The sequence below is a fragment of the Barbus barbus genome (assembly GCF_936440315.1).
Source record: "Barbus barbus genome assembly, chromosome: 44".
In the NCBI taxonomy this organism is placed as follows: Eukaryota; Metazoa; Chordata; class Actinopteri; order Cypriniformes; family Cyprinidae; genus Barbus; species Barbus barbus.
Window position 1 is genome coordinate 22869475 of NC_136722.1, and position 16250 is coordinate 22885724.

At 37.1% G+C, this 16250-nt stretch overlaps 1 protein-coding gene across 1 annotated transcript; it reads left to right on the plus strand.

The window, feature by feature from the left end:
• The first annotated feature begins 5771 nt into the window (after positions 1-5771).
• LOC306863345 (C1q-related factor-like) lies at positions 5772-11383 on the plus strand. The gene is made up of 3 exons (XM_079406617.1): positions 5772-6781; positions 10181-10395; positions 10535-11383. The coding sequence occupies exons 1-2, from the start codon at positions 6131-6133 to the stop codon at positions 10358-10360; spliced, it is 831 nt and encodes a 276-aa protein (XP_079262743.1). The 5' UTR covers positions 5772-6130; the 3' UTR covers positions 10361-10395; positions 10535-11383.
• Positions 11384-16250: the final 4867 nt, after the last annotated feature.

The window sequence follows — 16250 nt, forward strand, 5'->3', positions numbered from 1 at the left end:
AATCAGTGTTAGTTAATAGGACGGGAACTCACTTTATATTTAAAAAATCCACTATGAAAGACTGAAAATGGTCCAGATTAATCATAAATCATATTAAAAAATAATTTTTAATGTTGTTTAGTTTCAAATAAATATGTGCTCATTTCATAGTCTTTTAACAATGTGCCAAATCAACCAATTAACAATTTGAAAATACATCTTTATGAAAGTGTAAAGTATATGTATGAATTTGTTTGTGAATGTGGAAGAAATATAAGAATATCAGCAGATTTAATTCAAACAGTAATATTTCATATAGATCTGAAGCACAGATTCTGAGTCGTGTGTGTGCATCTAACAGCCTGCAATGCAAACTCAAACTGACACGTCGTTCTGTACGGTGGGTGGAAAACACACACACATACACAGAAACCCACTGATCTGTGGGCAGGTACCATTCTGACATCAAAAAATAACATTACTGTTTGTGTGTGTGTGTGCGCGCGCGCGTGTGTGTGTGTGTGTGCGTGTGTGTGGTACATGGTAGGAAGCAAGCATGTAAATCAAAGCCATCTTGATTTCCCACATCTTATTTTGAGGTTTACGGCCTCCACAGAGACAACAATCACTCCTACTTATACAAAGACAAACAAATCTTTGTTTCACTGAATTAAAAACCTTGAACAAAACAACAATAAAAAATTATATTACAGTAAATAACTTTTGGTTTGTAAACAATGTAGTGTTTAATTCATAAGAACTGAAAGAATCTTCCACTATACACAAACATATATATTTTCTTAAATCTTTCTGTTATTGGTTTGGACAATTTTTGCACACACTGAACCAAAAGTAATTGAATTTTTTTTACCTAAAATCTGCAGAAGCCCTGAAGATGAAGGTGAAAGTGCTTTTTTGACTTCATGAGTGTATTTATAGGAATGCACATTGGCACGATATTTATTATTGGTTAATATTAGAGATTAATTTCTTGGGATCAGTGTTTATGAAAACCCATTTCCACCACATATGAAAAACAAAATCATTCTTTTGACATATTAAGTCATAATGATGAGACTTGTCTCTTAATTTCAAAATTTTACCTTTTTTTTATGTGGCAGAAATAGAGATTGGACATTTAATTGTGCATTTATTATGCTTTTTAGCTATTTTTACATTTATTTGCTGTCAGATAAAACTAAATTGTTTTATGCTGTACAATACTGTACATGTTGTGATGCCTAAATTTATTTGTTTATTTTAGTATACTAAATTTATATGCATTCTGTATATAAATATTTATATATTATGTATTTATATACTTTATGTACTGTATATGAAATTGTATAGAATTTAAATATCAGCTGTTGATTGGTTACCAGGCATACTAAAAATAAATATTAATCAAAACGGTTAACAAAGTTGGCCAGCATTTTAATATGTGCATTAGCTTGTACAGTAGTGTCAACTTTGGCCACTAGAGGCACATTGATAATTATTAGATTGTTTTACTCCTTCATAAATTGCCCCAGGTCACCTTGACTATGAGGGAGGGAAAAAAGTAAATAGAAGATAAATTATGCATAAATGTTTTGGGTGGTCTTATGTTGTTACACAGTGCAAAAACATGATAATAAAAATGAATGTAGAAAATTCGAGAAAAGCATATTTCCTGCTGTTTTCACCTTTCCCTTCAGGGCTGTTTGTGACACTGGTGAGAGTCTCTTACAATATTGTGTAGTATGTGTTCCTCAAATGCAGTGGTACCATAAAATAATGTGATAGTTATGCTGTGTGAATGCATTGTGTAACTTGTGAGGTGATGCTGAAATGACTGGACAGCTGTTTTGAACACTTTTCATCGCTTTTAAAGTTACCAGCTATTGCCTTTCCTCTGTGTGCTGCCAGATATGGACACAATTCCAGAGAAAACCCCACACATATATGTTCATGCATGTAGACACTGAGCACATGCATGGAAACACAGCTCCAAAGATCATTCTAGCTTACATCATGGTCTGTCCGGCCCAGCCTGAGGTTTATCTGTACATTATGTTTGCTTTCAAGTAAAATCGAATAAGGAACAAGAAATCCCCCCCGCTCAAGGATGAGCAGGACGCGTGCATCTCTCTGGGGGCTTGTGACTGACTCAAGGGGCTTGTTGTTCTCAGCTGGCGGAGGCATGGGGAGGAGAAGAGCTGTGGAGGAAGTAAATTGCATAGCGAGGGCTGGAAAAGTCTCTGTTCTTGTCGCATTACTGCGGCCGGCGTCAAGGGCACCGCGGCCGCGGTTTGAGTCACTGCACTCGGAGCTCCACACGGCCTTCGTTCCCTGCAGCCAATGATCAACATTCTCTCTGTTTCAGTGACTCACAGCAATAGTCAGCAAGCCCTCCCCTAGTCTCCATCATGTCCCATGACAGCATCACAAGCCACAAGAGAGGATGGAAAAGTATGCAATGTTTGTGTGAAAACGCACCTTTGGTTTTAGACTGTTGTGTATTGTGGGACAAATGAAAGGCACTGTGAACTTACAAAGAGAATATCCCTGGAGCAACATGAATTTAAAGGGATACTTCACCCAAAAATGCTTTACTCGCCCTCATGTCCTTCCAAACCTATATGACTTTTCTTCTTTTTTTTGAATGTTTGATGAAAGGTGTTTTAAGAACTGTTTTATCCATGCCTTTGTCCAAAACAACATTGAATTCCATCAATTATCAATGTATAAATATAAAACTGAGACTTTTTTTCAAAACATTCCACAAAAGCAAGAAACTCTTGTCTGGAATTACATGGAAATTAAGAAAAGTTATTTTTGGGTGAACTGTCTCTTTAATTGTCCTTCTCAAGTGATGGCTCATGGCTTACTAGCTATTCTGGTTACCAGCGCTGACCTTTAGCCGTAACACCATTGCAACCAGGAACTTGAACTGGAATCTAATGAATAAAATGAATTCATAACTCATTTTAATGCAACACATTTCTGAATGAATCAAAATATTCAATAAGAGTAAGGTTGGGACTAAATTATATCCTGTTGTAAGTGAGGAACAAATTATGACATTTAACAAATGATTACAAAGTCACCTTTAAATTGTACATAATTTGTGTAAATAATGTGCAATCTTCACAATAAGACCAGGAACATGCATTAAATAGGTAAATAAATAGAGTCCATTTTGATCACGGTTATTTTAGTTTTATTTACTTACTATTATAGTTTTTATTAATATTTTGATATATATTGATTATATTTTCAGTTTAATTCATAGTCTTTTTGGGTATGTTTACTTGACTATCCCTGCTAAAAAAAGCCCAATAGAAACAATCACAGAAATTCCAATGGTTTCCATTAAAATACCATTATAAAGCTTTTTCCAGTAAAACCATTACAAAATTATTTTTTGTAGTGTGTTTTGGGCATTTTTCCAATAGGATTTAACATCCCACCAATAGAATCCATCACATACCAGTAGACACCATATAGTTTCCATTAAAACCAATACAATTCCCATTATAACCATTAAATCCATTAAATTTTCTATTGTGTTTTGGGCAGGGTTCTATAGTTTTTTTCAGCAGGGAAAAATGTCAAAATGTTTTCGTTTGTGATTTTTACACTTAACTAAGAATATTGGTCAAATTTATAACTGTTAATATTCTAAAATACGATCATCTTTATGACGTATGCAGCCTAAAAAATGCGACCTCTGGAGGATGCAGCCTTCTGTTTGAGAGAGACATTTGCGTTTATTTGGTTCACACGAAGACGATAATAGTCACTTTTTTTTTTTTTCAAAAGTTTGCATGTAGAAAATACGTGGACATGTGTGGACACCACCTGTATGTGCTTTTGCCATTTTTATTATTTGCATTTTTTAAAGCTCATTTTGGTTTGTTGGCAAGGCAACATTTCGAATTTTTGTTTTAGTTTTTCCATCTAGGCTAATATTTATATTATATTTAAGCTTTATATTAATTAGTAAAAATGTTTTAAATAGATATAGTTTTGCTTAACGATAAAATCCCTGGTTTGATTCCATGTTAGCTTTACCAACACGACTCTCAAGTCGTTCATTCTCAAGATTGCGCATTAGCTCCTACAGCTGCAATGGAACATCTTTTTACGTGGGCTGGGAATCAGACCCAGGTGTCCAGCATGGTAGGAAAATTCTACCACTGTACCAGAAATGTGCCCATAACAAGCCCAAGGCTGTGCATTTCCAAGCAGGTCTTCTTTCAGACCTGACATTCATTAAATAAATGGCCAGAAAGGACCTGTAATAAACCAGCAACCTCAGGAAACCATTTACCACCTGCTTCAGCCGGCTGTGTGATGTTCTGGAACTCTTCGCTTAAGGTTGGTGCAGGCAGCGCAGTTTTTTCTGTCCTCTATGTTGGTTGCTTGTCAGGAATGTATATGTTGAATGTGATGCAAGTTGCTTTAGAAAACAGCATGTAAACAAATGTATTGAGGTCTTGCATAAAAGTTAGTAGTCTTTTATGTCAGACTGTGTGCTGTGCATCTAAGAAGTTTGACAAAGTTAGTTGTGCCATCAATCGGGTGATGTTTTGACATCCACTTGGACATGCATAACAAAGTGACTGAACTCTGTCATGGCTGGACGGAAGGAAATTTGTGGACTGCTCATTTTTCAAAGCAAACAAGGTAAACTGTAAATAGGAATATAAAAATCAAGAGAAAGCTACCAAGATATCGTACCAACTTTTATTTTCTTTCTCTCGCAGACGGAGTACGTCATTAATTGATGTTCAAACTGATTCTTAATTAGATGACAGTCGTAGGAGCAGCCACACAGCAGGATTGTGACGCATCATTACTGACACTGTCAGAACTTCGTTGGAGGCTAAGATTCATCACAAGGGCAATTAATTGCTTGCCGGTGAGCATGTCACACTGAACTTTAAAAGACCTGTAATGAAACTGTTCCAAAAATGCTAATTTTTCTCTGATGGAATAAGTTAGGTTCACTGGGCTTTAGAAAGTTGGGTTGATGAAGAAGTCTGGGCCCTAATTCTCCATTCACATCGTGTTTCTTGATCTTTTCAGGTTAATGCCATGTGGAAACTGTAGTAGCACTGACTTGCATGGGCTTTGGATCAAAATACCTCCTGAATTAACAAATATAATGTAAATATTCTCATTTTCATACAGTTGTGTTCATTACAGCAGCCTGCTGTTCTTGGGACAACTGGATCATAGCACAAGACAACAAATGATCATCAACTCTCATACGAGTTAGTGTTTATTTAATGAAATGAGACAATTATGAGCATGCCCGTAGCATGTTCTCATAATCCAAATGAGCTATGGAAGAATTACTATGTGTTTACTGCACATAAATAAACAATGACATAATTACATAACGATGCCAGGAAGAAACGTCGAGGGCGGTTTTGAGAGACAGAGAAAGAGGGAAGCGGAAAAATCCTTTTGCTTGCACTCAGCAGGTGTCCCTTTCGATTAACTGACGCTTAGAATGCATCCTGTCATATTTACTTGACCATCACGCAGCCAGAGAAACAGACTATCTCTTCCTCGTCTTCCCTCTCCTCTCGTGCTTTATCTAACCACCACGTCTAAACCCTGCCATCGAGTCTAGCTGTTCAACAAGTGGAAAATCAAATCATATTTCAAAAGACTGCACAATAAAATACTTAAAGCACTTGGCATTGGGTTTCCCCAAATATCCTTCTTTCTCTCTGAATCTCTCTCGCTCTCCCACTGTTTCTTCATTTGCAGAAAGCCTCCTCCCACTTGTCCTTTTTGAGTCATTCAAAGAAACCCACTACAAGGCATTCTCTCTCTGTCTCTCTCAATCCTACTTCTTTCCTCAACGACCAAACACTTCTCTCCACTCACCTGCTGAAACCGTGAATGCTCTCTCTCCTTCAAGCAAGAAAGACACACACACACACACACACACACACATACACTCCTCTGAGATCACTGGTGGTTCTCATTTTACCTCTCATCTCTGTGAGCACCTGACGTTGAGGGAGCTTGTTCCCTCTCACTTCCAGAGGTCAATATTCCGGCTTACGGCGAGAGCTCCGCACTGGCGGCCCAGCCGCTTTCCCGCTTCAGCCTGGGACGGAAGACCCTGCTGGGGGCCGCCACGGCCGTCATGCTGCTCTTGGTGCTGGTGGTCCTCATTCCTGTTCTGGTTCATCTGGCAGGCAGCAGCGACAACGGAGGTCAGTATGAGATGCTGGGCACTTGCCGAATGGTCTGCGATCCGTTCTTGGAAAAAACTGGCACTACGGCCGGTATCGGTACGGGCACAGCTATCACTAATACGCAGTTGGAAGCTGAGGCGCTGACTGATCATAGCATGGGACCCCCATTGCCCACCTATGCCCACGAACCGCAGGGCAAACCCGGCCGTCAAGGAAAACCAGGGCTACCAGGACCTCCAGGACCCCCGGGACCACCTGGAGAGCCAGGTCCTCCAGGACCAATGGGGCCACCGGGAAATAAAAACCACACAGAACGGCCAGACATCTTTTCTCTGGGTGGAAGAACAGCTACCGGCATGGGGACAGCCGTCTATACCATGGGACCTCGCGTGGCCTTTTACGCAGGTCTGCGAAACCCGCAGGAGGGCTACGAGGTTTTGAGGTTTGATGACATAGTTACAAACATTGGAAATAACTATGATGGATCGACTGGGAAATTTGTGTGCAAGGTTCCAGGGACGTATTTCTTCACGTATAACGTCCTCATGAGAGGAGGAGATGGAACCAGTATGTGGGCGGATCTTCTGAAAAACGGACAGGTAAGAGCTTTGCTGCTAACACACCTGTACTGAAAACACATTTTTTATCATATAATATTATAATATTCATAATTATGTATTTTACGACACATCTGTTGTTTTATAAAATGTTAATTATAATGACTGCAGATTTAGATAACTATCAGTCCTAGATCTGTTTAACATTGCAATTATGTCTATGTCTGTTTTAAATGGAAAGATAAGGTGCATATTATTCATAAATTACATAACACTGATAAAACACAGACTGCCACTGGGAACACTGAGGAACATCCAATTCTTGTATGCCTCCTCGAGTTTCTGAATAATTCCACTCCAGTGGGTTTCAATTTGAATATTCATATATCAGGATATCCTGTATGTAACAAAGAGTGCATTTAAGGTTGCTTTCCAGCAAAGGTCAGTTTCATGTTTGAGATGAACTTCTGTCATGTTTATGGTCAATGTAAACCGTAAACAAGGAAAGGTTTCAGTGAACCAAGAGCTCAGAAGGGCTGCTTTGTGTGTGTGTGTGTGTGTGTGTGTCTGTGTGTGTGTACATACTATACTTGTCTTTCTGGCATCCCTCAGTGTGTCATTCTGAATCAGGGCACTTCTCAAACACCCACGGCCACTCAAACACGTACACAAATTCAGTGGGAGTCTTTCACACATGCAAAATAAATACTTTAAAAGATGCCACACACATCAAATTATGCATATATTATGTGTGTGTGTGTGTGTGTGTGTGTGTATGTGTGTGTATATACACACACAAAGGTGTACAGAATAAAAACGTTTTAAATATAGTTCCTATAAGTAAGATTGGTAGAACCAATCTCTATATCCTTGTGACTGTCTATTTATACGGTATACATATATTGAATTTATACATAGATAGATAGATAGATAGATAGATTCCAAGCATTATAATGGCAGTGAATGGGGGTAGACATTTTGCGGTGGAGTACTTTTTATGATGAATATATGCATTTTTTTGGGCTTCAAAATCTCGGTCCCCATTCACTGCCATTATTCACTGCCATTATAAAGACATTTTTAATATATCTCTTGTATTTTTATTTCTCGGATTGCATTTCTCTGAAAGTCATATACACCCAGGATTGCTTGAGTAAATCGTGTAATTTTCATTTTTGGGTGAACTATCCCTTTAAGACGAAACACTAGAGTATCTTTTAACTCCTTTGCTTTAGCCAGGCTGTGGGCTCTAATTATAATTCCCTCATACTCGGTCAGTCATACACAAGGAAACACACATTCATTTCTAGTGATTATCGTCAATTTGATTTAGCAGATACTATTTAAACTAAACTGATCTAGACAATGACATCTCTGAACTCAATAATGAAATGCCTTTAACTGAAAATTGAGTGTTTAATCTTAGTTTTATACATTACTGACACTCTATCCTCCAGTTTGATACTGTTAAGTGCTTTGACACAATCTGTATTGTTAAAAGCACTATATAAATAAAGGTGACTTGACTTGACTTGACATGACGGATATGAGTTTATGCACACAGATACATACATATACACACCCACGCATGCTGTGTGCTTGAGTCAGCTGTGTTACTCATATGAGCGCAGAGAGTGATGGCCCACAGCGACAGCATTTCACCGTCTGACTGATGCCCTCATATCTGAGCGACTTCAGTCCCTGTCCATCAAACAAGTAAATGACAAAATTGTCCATCATGTCGGTCTCCCAAATAAACACTTAAAGATTTTTTATCCCATTAGCTCAAACCTACTCAAAGTTGTTCACCCAACCTGGTTTAAAAGATGAGGTGGCCTGTTTTATTTATAGAGGCTGGAAATAATGAGGAGGGTAGTGAGAATGCGATGGGAATGTGACAGACTGGATGTAAACCCACATGAGAAACAGCTCAATATGTCAAGGAATATTGGTCCCTTTTCAAAGTCCCTTTTAAGGCACTCTGTGGCCGTCTGGTAAAACCCCCGACTGCATTTTTCTGTGTTGGCAGTAGACATACAATTACAGGTTATGCAGTTGAATGAAGGAAGAGCAAAATCACCAAAAGTTCTTGACAAAATTATATTTCAGTTGCATATTACAGACCTGGCAGCAAGTGAATGGTAAGTTCTTCAGCTCAAATCATGCAGTTAACTGACCATTTTGCATTTAAGGTGTCTGGATTTGAGTGGATTAATGCTATAGTTTCAGTAAAGTATAACAGCTTGTACCAAGATTGCATTCATTTTGGCTTTGCCGTTTACTTAATGCAATGTATGTGTAAAGCATGTGCAAATAACAACAGAAATTGTCTCTGAGAATGTGCATAAATTACTTTTGGTGTGTGTTTTTTTTTTTTTTTTTTTTTAAATACAGCTTTCATGTTTTATATTAATGCATGTTAGTTTTATCAGAATTGCTGGAAACCTGTATGAAGGAAGTAGACTTGTTTAAGGCTTGCAACCACATTTCCTTTGTAGGATTCTTGTATTTAAATTAACAGAGGAACATCCAATTCTTGTATGCCTCCAGCTTTACTTCTGATCGCATTTTCATAATTTACATTTTGAAAAGGTCTACTTTAGAAGGAGCACAGATAAACCATCAGCTATTCGAAACAGATTCATGAAAACATTGTTATCTCATTTTAATCTGCCGGAAAAAACACAGCTGGTAATTTGAGAGTCAGACAGTATGTCATCAAAGTAATGAGATGATATGTTATTGCATAAACAGGGGGGACAAATAGTGTTTCAATCCCATCAGTCTCACCTAAAGAAAAGCTGTAAAGAAATTCTTCATCCAAAAATGAAAGTTATGTTATTTGTTTACCCATATGTCATGTAAGATTCAATTTTTTTTAAAAGAAGTCTCCTTTATGCTCACCAAGGCTGCATTTATTTGATCAAAAATACAGTAAAAACAGTGATATTGTGAAATTATGACAAATTAAAATAAATGTTTAATTTTTGTACAATGATATTTATATCTGTAAAGCAAACGTGAATTTTCAGCATCATTACTCCAGTCTTCAGTGTCACATGATCCTTCAGAAATCATTCTAATATGCTGATTTCCTGTTCAAGAAATATTTCTGATTATTATTATTAATGTTGAAAACAGTTGTGCTGCTTCATATTTTTTGTGGAAACCATGATAAAAAAAATTCAGCATTGTTTATTGAATACAAAAGTTCAAATGAACCAAAAAAATATATATTTTGTAACATAAATGTCATTATTGTCAATGCATTCTTGCTGAAGAAAATTCTAATTTCATTAAAAACAACTGACCCCCAAATTTGAAAGATATATATATATAAATATTATGAGTCACTCTCTTTCAGGGTTGAAAGACTGAACAGCTGTATTAAATGTCACATTGAGCTGAAGGTCTCTCTTGTTCCTCATCCTCTCTTTGCAGGTGAGAGCCAGTGCCATCGCTCAGGATCAGGATCAGAGTTATGACTACGCCTCAAACACCGCCATCCTGCACCTCGACCCTGGAGACGAGATCTTCATCAAGCTGGACGGTGGGAAAGCGCACGGCGGGAACAGCAACAAGTACAGCACTTTCGCTGGCTTCATTCTGTACAGTGACTAGAGGTCAAGGTCATCGAATTCAGTCTCAGTCTGTAGGTAAGAGATGTTAGGGGGTCTTAACTGATTTAGGTTGTAAGTCTGATGTTTATTAACACCCCTGACATGTTCAGGTCAGGAACAGTTTCTTATTGTTTTTGTCATTTTTGTTATACCTCTACTGTTTTCTTTGCTACAGGGTATTTTCACCGGAAATTCAACAGCTATACACTCATAACGGAGTCACAAAACACAAGATAATTTGTTTAAAGAGTCAAATGATTCATTATGCAGCCTGAAGGGAATGGCCTTGTATGTTTTGTTGTAGTAGACATGTGGTTTTAAAGCCTGGATCCAACGAGAACACAACAGGAAGTGGTTTTTAATTCTTGAATCTGCCCAAAAACCTTCAACAGACACACATGAAATCAACAAGAATGAGAGAGTCGGGCTTCAGGATTTCATCAAAGTCGTAATTGATCAAAAGCCCAAGTCAAGTGAGAGTTGATATTTCATTACGACGTTGTCTTTGTATGTATGATCAATCTGTGAATCTGCACTGCTGTTTATCAATGTCTCCGACATAATGTGAAGTGAATGACCCTAAATGATACCCTAAAATCTTAATGAGTGTATGCACCTGGTTTTGACTGCTGTAAATTACACCTTGTCCCTGAGAGTCTGTTGTAAATCATAGTAGTGCATCTGTTTGTGATTGCTGTGTGAATGTGGAAGTACTAACACAAATTAAGCTAAGCATTCGTTTCAGCTTATAGCTAAAGCTAAACCTGTTCATTGTTGTTTCTACCAATGAATAATGAAGTATTTGTCTAATATTACCATTACAAATAAAAGTTACTACTTATCAGTGGATGGAGATCTATAATGCACTGTGACTGTAACAGTGATGCTGGTTTATGATGATGACGACCACTATCTAAAATGATGTCCTGTATATATCGCAATAGCCATGACCTGTAAAATTATCTAAATATCTAAATGTAACAGCTTATAGATTTTTGCTTTTGCTAATAAATGGGATTTTTCTAACACTTTGGGTCACTCGGTTGATTGCTAAGTGATGCATGCTGTGTTGTCTACATAGACAGCTGCCTTCTAAGGGAGCATCCTAACACAAAGATGTGCTCGGCCTGAGACCATTCCAGATGTGGACGAGTTTGTTTCTTCCTCAGATTTTTAGAAACTTAGCATTTCATCGCTTGCTCACTAATGGAGGCTCTGCAGTGAATGGGTGCCGTCAGAATGAGAGTCCAAACAGCTGATAAAAACATCCCAATAATCCACAAGTAATCCACACCACTCCAGTCCATCAGTTAACGTCTTGTGAAATGAAAAGCTGCGTTTTTGTTAGAAACAAATCCATCATTAAGACTTCTTAACTTTAAAACCATCACTTCTGGCCATAATCCATAATAACGCTTACTCCAGTAAAAAAAAGGAAAGAAAAAAAAAGTCCATCTTCTGTCACATAAGTGACCCTGGACCACAAAACCAGTCATAAGTAGCTGGGGTATATTTGTAGCAATAGCCAAAAATACATTGTATGGGTCAAAATTATACATTTTTCTTTTATGTCAAAAATCATTAGGATATTAAGTAAAGATCATGTTCCATGAAGATATTTTGTAAATTTCTTACCGTAAATATATCAAAACTTCATTTTTGATTAGTAATATGCATTGCTAAGAACTTCATTTGGAAATATTTAAAAGACGATTTCCTCAATATTTAGATTTTTTTTCCACCCTCAGATATTCAATTAATTGTATCTCGGCCAAATATCGTCTGATCCTAACAAACCATATATCAATGGAAAGTAAACAAAAAATTGACACTTAAGACTGGTTTTGTGGTCCAGGGTCACATATTTGTTTAGACCTGTTTTGTACAGTTTTTTCTTGTAAACAGTGCTTGATTTGTGCATATTTGTCTCCTGATTCAGACCAGACAACTTTTTCAGTGAAAAAAGTGTTATTATGAATAGACATGACATGACATGTGGCCAAGTATGGTGACCCATACTCGGAATTTGTGCTCTGCATTTAACCCATTCAACGTGCACACACACAGCAGTGAACACACACACAGCAGTGAACACACACACAGCAGTGAACACACACACAGCAGTGAACACACACCTGGAGCAGTGGGCAGCCATTTATGCGGCGCCCGGGGAGCAGTTGGGGGTTCGGTGCCTTGCTGAAGGGCACCTCAGTCGTGGTATTGAGGGTGGAGAGAGCGCTTTACATTCACTCCCTTTGTTAAACTTTGGGTTACGAGTCTGACTCTCTAACCATTAGGTCACGATTTCCCCAATAGAGGAGGCAACAGTTTGAAGTTAAAAATGTCTTAATGATAGATTTGTTTTATACAAACACAGATTTTTGCTTCACACGATGTTTGTTGATGGACTGGAGTGGTGTGGATTATTGTGATGCTAAATTAAATGCTAAATTTCTCCAAATCTGACTCATCTACATCTTGGATGGGCTGAGGCTGAGTAGATTTTCAGCAAATTATGATTTTTGAGTGAAATATTACTTTAAATGGAACCTCATCAGTAACTTTTCAAGTATTATATACTGTATACTTTGAATTAGCTTTTATTTTTACATTTTCAACTTTTATTTTAATTTTAGTAATTTTGTCATTTTTCTTAGACTTTAATATTTCTGTTAGCTTCTCATTTATTTATTTGCGATTTGTAAAAAAAAAAAAAAATAACTCCCTTCTGTGCCAGTCTATATGCTGTTAATTCTTATAAATGACTAGTTGTCTCTGTTATAAAGACAGGAATTCAGAAAAGGACTGATTTTAACGATAAAGAAATGAGGAGCGATCACAGCTAGGTATAATGAGTGTGAAATGCCGCATGTCTGGAAGGAAAGCACGTCCTCCTAATCAGAGATGATCAGTGTTTCAAAACAACACAAAGAGAGAGAGAGAGAGAGAGAGAGAGAGACAACGCCTTGGAGCTGCATGAACGCTGGGAGGAGAGGCCAGAGATGAAGGCTGCTTATGCAAACAAGATGTTTAGATGTGAAGTTTAAATGACATGGTCTACTGCCGAGACACGCTACGCTTCATTTTCTGTAACCGTGGTCAGATTAAGCATCTCGCACGTTTGAGGAGATATAAAGAGGTTCATCACCACCCTTGAGGGTTTTGTAATTACATTTTTGAGCCTCACGTCAAGAATGTTTACCATATCTGCTCTTTCATTAATGGAAAAACTCTTAGTTAAACGATATAATTAACTCCTTATGTCAAAGTATAATAGCTCACAGCGATCTTCAGTGGAGGTTGTAGTATGGTTTAAAGTCAACAAGAAGTCAGAGTTCACTTTATTTACTTTGTTAATACACTGTCCTGGTGTTATTTTGAATAGGTTATGATATGGTTTGTTATCCCAAAGGGAAAAAATGGTTCTGTCAGGACCACTATCGTCAAAGATGATTGACAGTTCTGGGCAAGAACTCCCTGAGCATACATGCAGCCTAGCATGGATGAGAGCAGCAATAACCCCCCCAGGGTAAACAGAACAGAACCAACAAAAGTATTGCAGATTTGTTAAAGTTCAGTAATTTTGTGTACACATTATTGAATTTGTCTGATTCAAAAGAGAATCAGAAGGCTGGAGGAGTTGGGGATGGAGGAGGGTAATTAGCTATTGAGCAATGCAAAAACTGCTGATAATACTGACAGACCTTATATATGGATGCTTAGATAGGTGTCGTATTCCTATAGGTCGATGGGGATCAGCTGAGAGTCAGCTGATGCGAGCTTGACTAACATGACCTGCCAGAAGTAACGCTACGCTTGATTTGTCTTTATAATCTTTTATCAAAATATAATAACTTTCTGTGCCTCAATGTAAAATGTGATTAGTTGACTACTTTAAAAAAGAAACTCAGTGCTTAAGATGACTGTTAAAACAACCAAATTATGCAGTTAAAACCTTAAAAAAAAAAAAAAAAAAAAAAACAGTAACCAAAACATTTTTCTTTTATTGAATTAATTTGGAGTTGAGTTTATTCACTTACATTTAATCTTATCTTTATTCACATACGTTTTATCTTACACCTTATATTTTTTTATATATTTTCAGCACTTTTTTGTAAGTAAAATCAACTAATCACATTTATAGTTCTTTGCCAGACATAATGTTAACCAATTATCTGATAAATAATATTGCTAATTAGTCTGCTCTTGTAGAAAATGCAGTCTTTCAAAACACTTTACAGTAGCCTACTTAATGCAGTATTTTTGCTCGTTACTGGAATAAAGATTACAGCAATAATAAATATTTTACAGCAACTATTATAATTATTATTATTATAAAAATATTTTACAGTAAATATTTTTAATATATAATAATATTTTTTTAAAGCAAATTTACACTGTTATACAGGCTGTACACTCACTACTTTACATTGTAGCAAAGTGTCATTTCTTCAGTGTTGTCACATGAAAAGATATAATAAAATATTTACACAAATGTGAGGGGTGTACTCACTTCTGTGAGATACTGTATTTATATACAGAAATTAAATAAAAATGACAATTTTTAATTAATCACAACTAACATTTCTTTTTCAAGCTTAACAGTTGTATGCTTTTGAATACTAAATGTCCCCAACTTAAGCCAAAGTTAGTTGGTGTGTTGCAATAACGGATGCACATGGACATGGTGTCTAGATGTCTGTCTGAATATAAAAATAACCAAAATAACCCATGACTTGAGTAACATGCTGAACTAATCAAAACCCAAATGAACAGAATGGGGATTTGCTGAAATGCACATAAGAACCATTATATAATGAGTCATGACATCTTTAAATTTTAGTCATTTAGTACTTCAATACCAAGGCAGCATTTCTCATTTTTAAACTTGTTTTTTTTTTTTTTTTACAGTAAACAATTTTAACAACTGAATGCTGGTTGTTTCAGGACGGAAACTCCATTCAGGTCCATTTTGCTATTAAACGCCCAATTTTCATGATCAAATAAAATAATTAAATCAAGTCCCGCCTTTTTTTTTCACAGTTGAATCTCGTTTCACACACCAAATTGGCTTTGAATGCTATTTTATGCTGACTTTAATCTGAATGTCATATGGAGTTTGCATATATCAAACTGCATTAAGTAAGACACCGTCCTGTAAAATATACCACAAATTTATTCCAGCTACAAAAATGTATATCTCAGATGATGGGCGATACCAAGAAAGTAGTGTCAGCCTCAGATGCCACGGCCACTGACCGCCCACTGAGCGTCAGATGCAGATTGCGTACAAAAAAGCCACTGGATAGCTGACAAAGTCCATTTCCAACTGCAATTATGAGTTCTTCTGAGGATAAAGAAGAAATTGAAATTCGTAAGCAGCAATCAAAGTCAGCTTACTGTAAGTTCAATTAAAATCTGTCGCAGGTCCTAGAAGGGGCAAATTGATGACCTGGAAAGTTGCCCCACTGTGGCCTTGAGCCGGGTGTTTAACCCCAGGACTTTACTTAGTAAGTCGCTGTGCATGAAAAGAAGCGTCTGCTAAATAGCCAATAACCAAACATCAAGAGAGGTCAGTCTGCCCATAAGCCCCTGCTCCTTTCCTCTGGGGGTGTCTATGTGTATCCTCAAATTAGAGTCATCGCAATCAGAATGTCATCTCAGACACAAAGATACCCGCTGTCGCGCACATCAAGATGCGGAGGATGGAAAACAAACAGCCGATGACTGACAGGTGAGAAAGGTAACAGTCTGAGATCCCAAAACAAACAATTCATCGATGGAGATCTGCCCATAACAGGCTTCCAGTGGTGAATAATGCTGAAACATGATGATAATATACATAATACGCATAGCCTGTTGAGCTTTTGTGAAAGCAAATTGCACTGGAA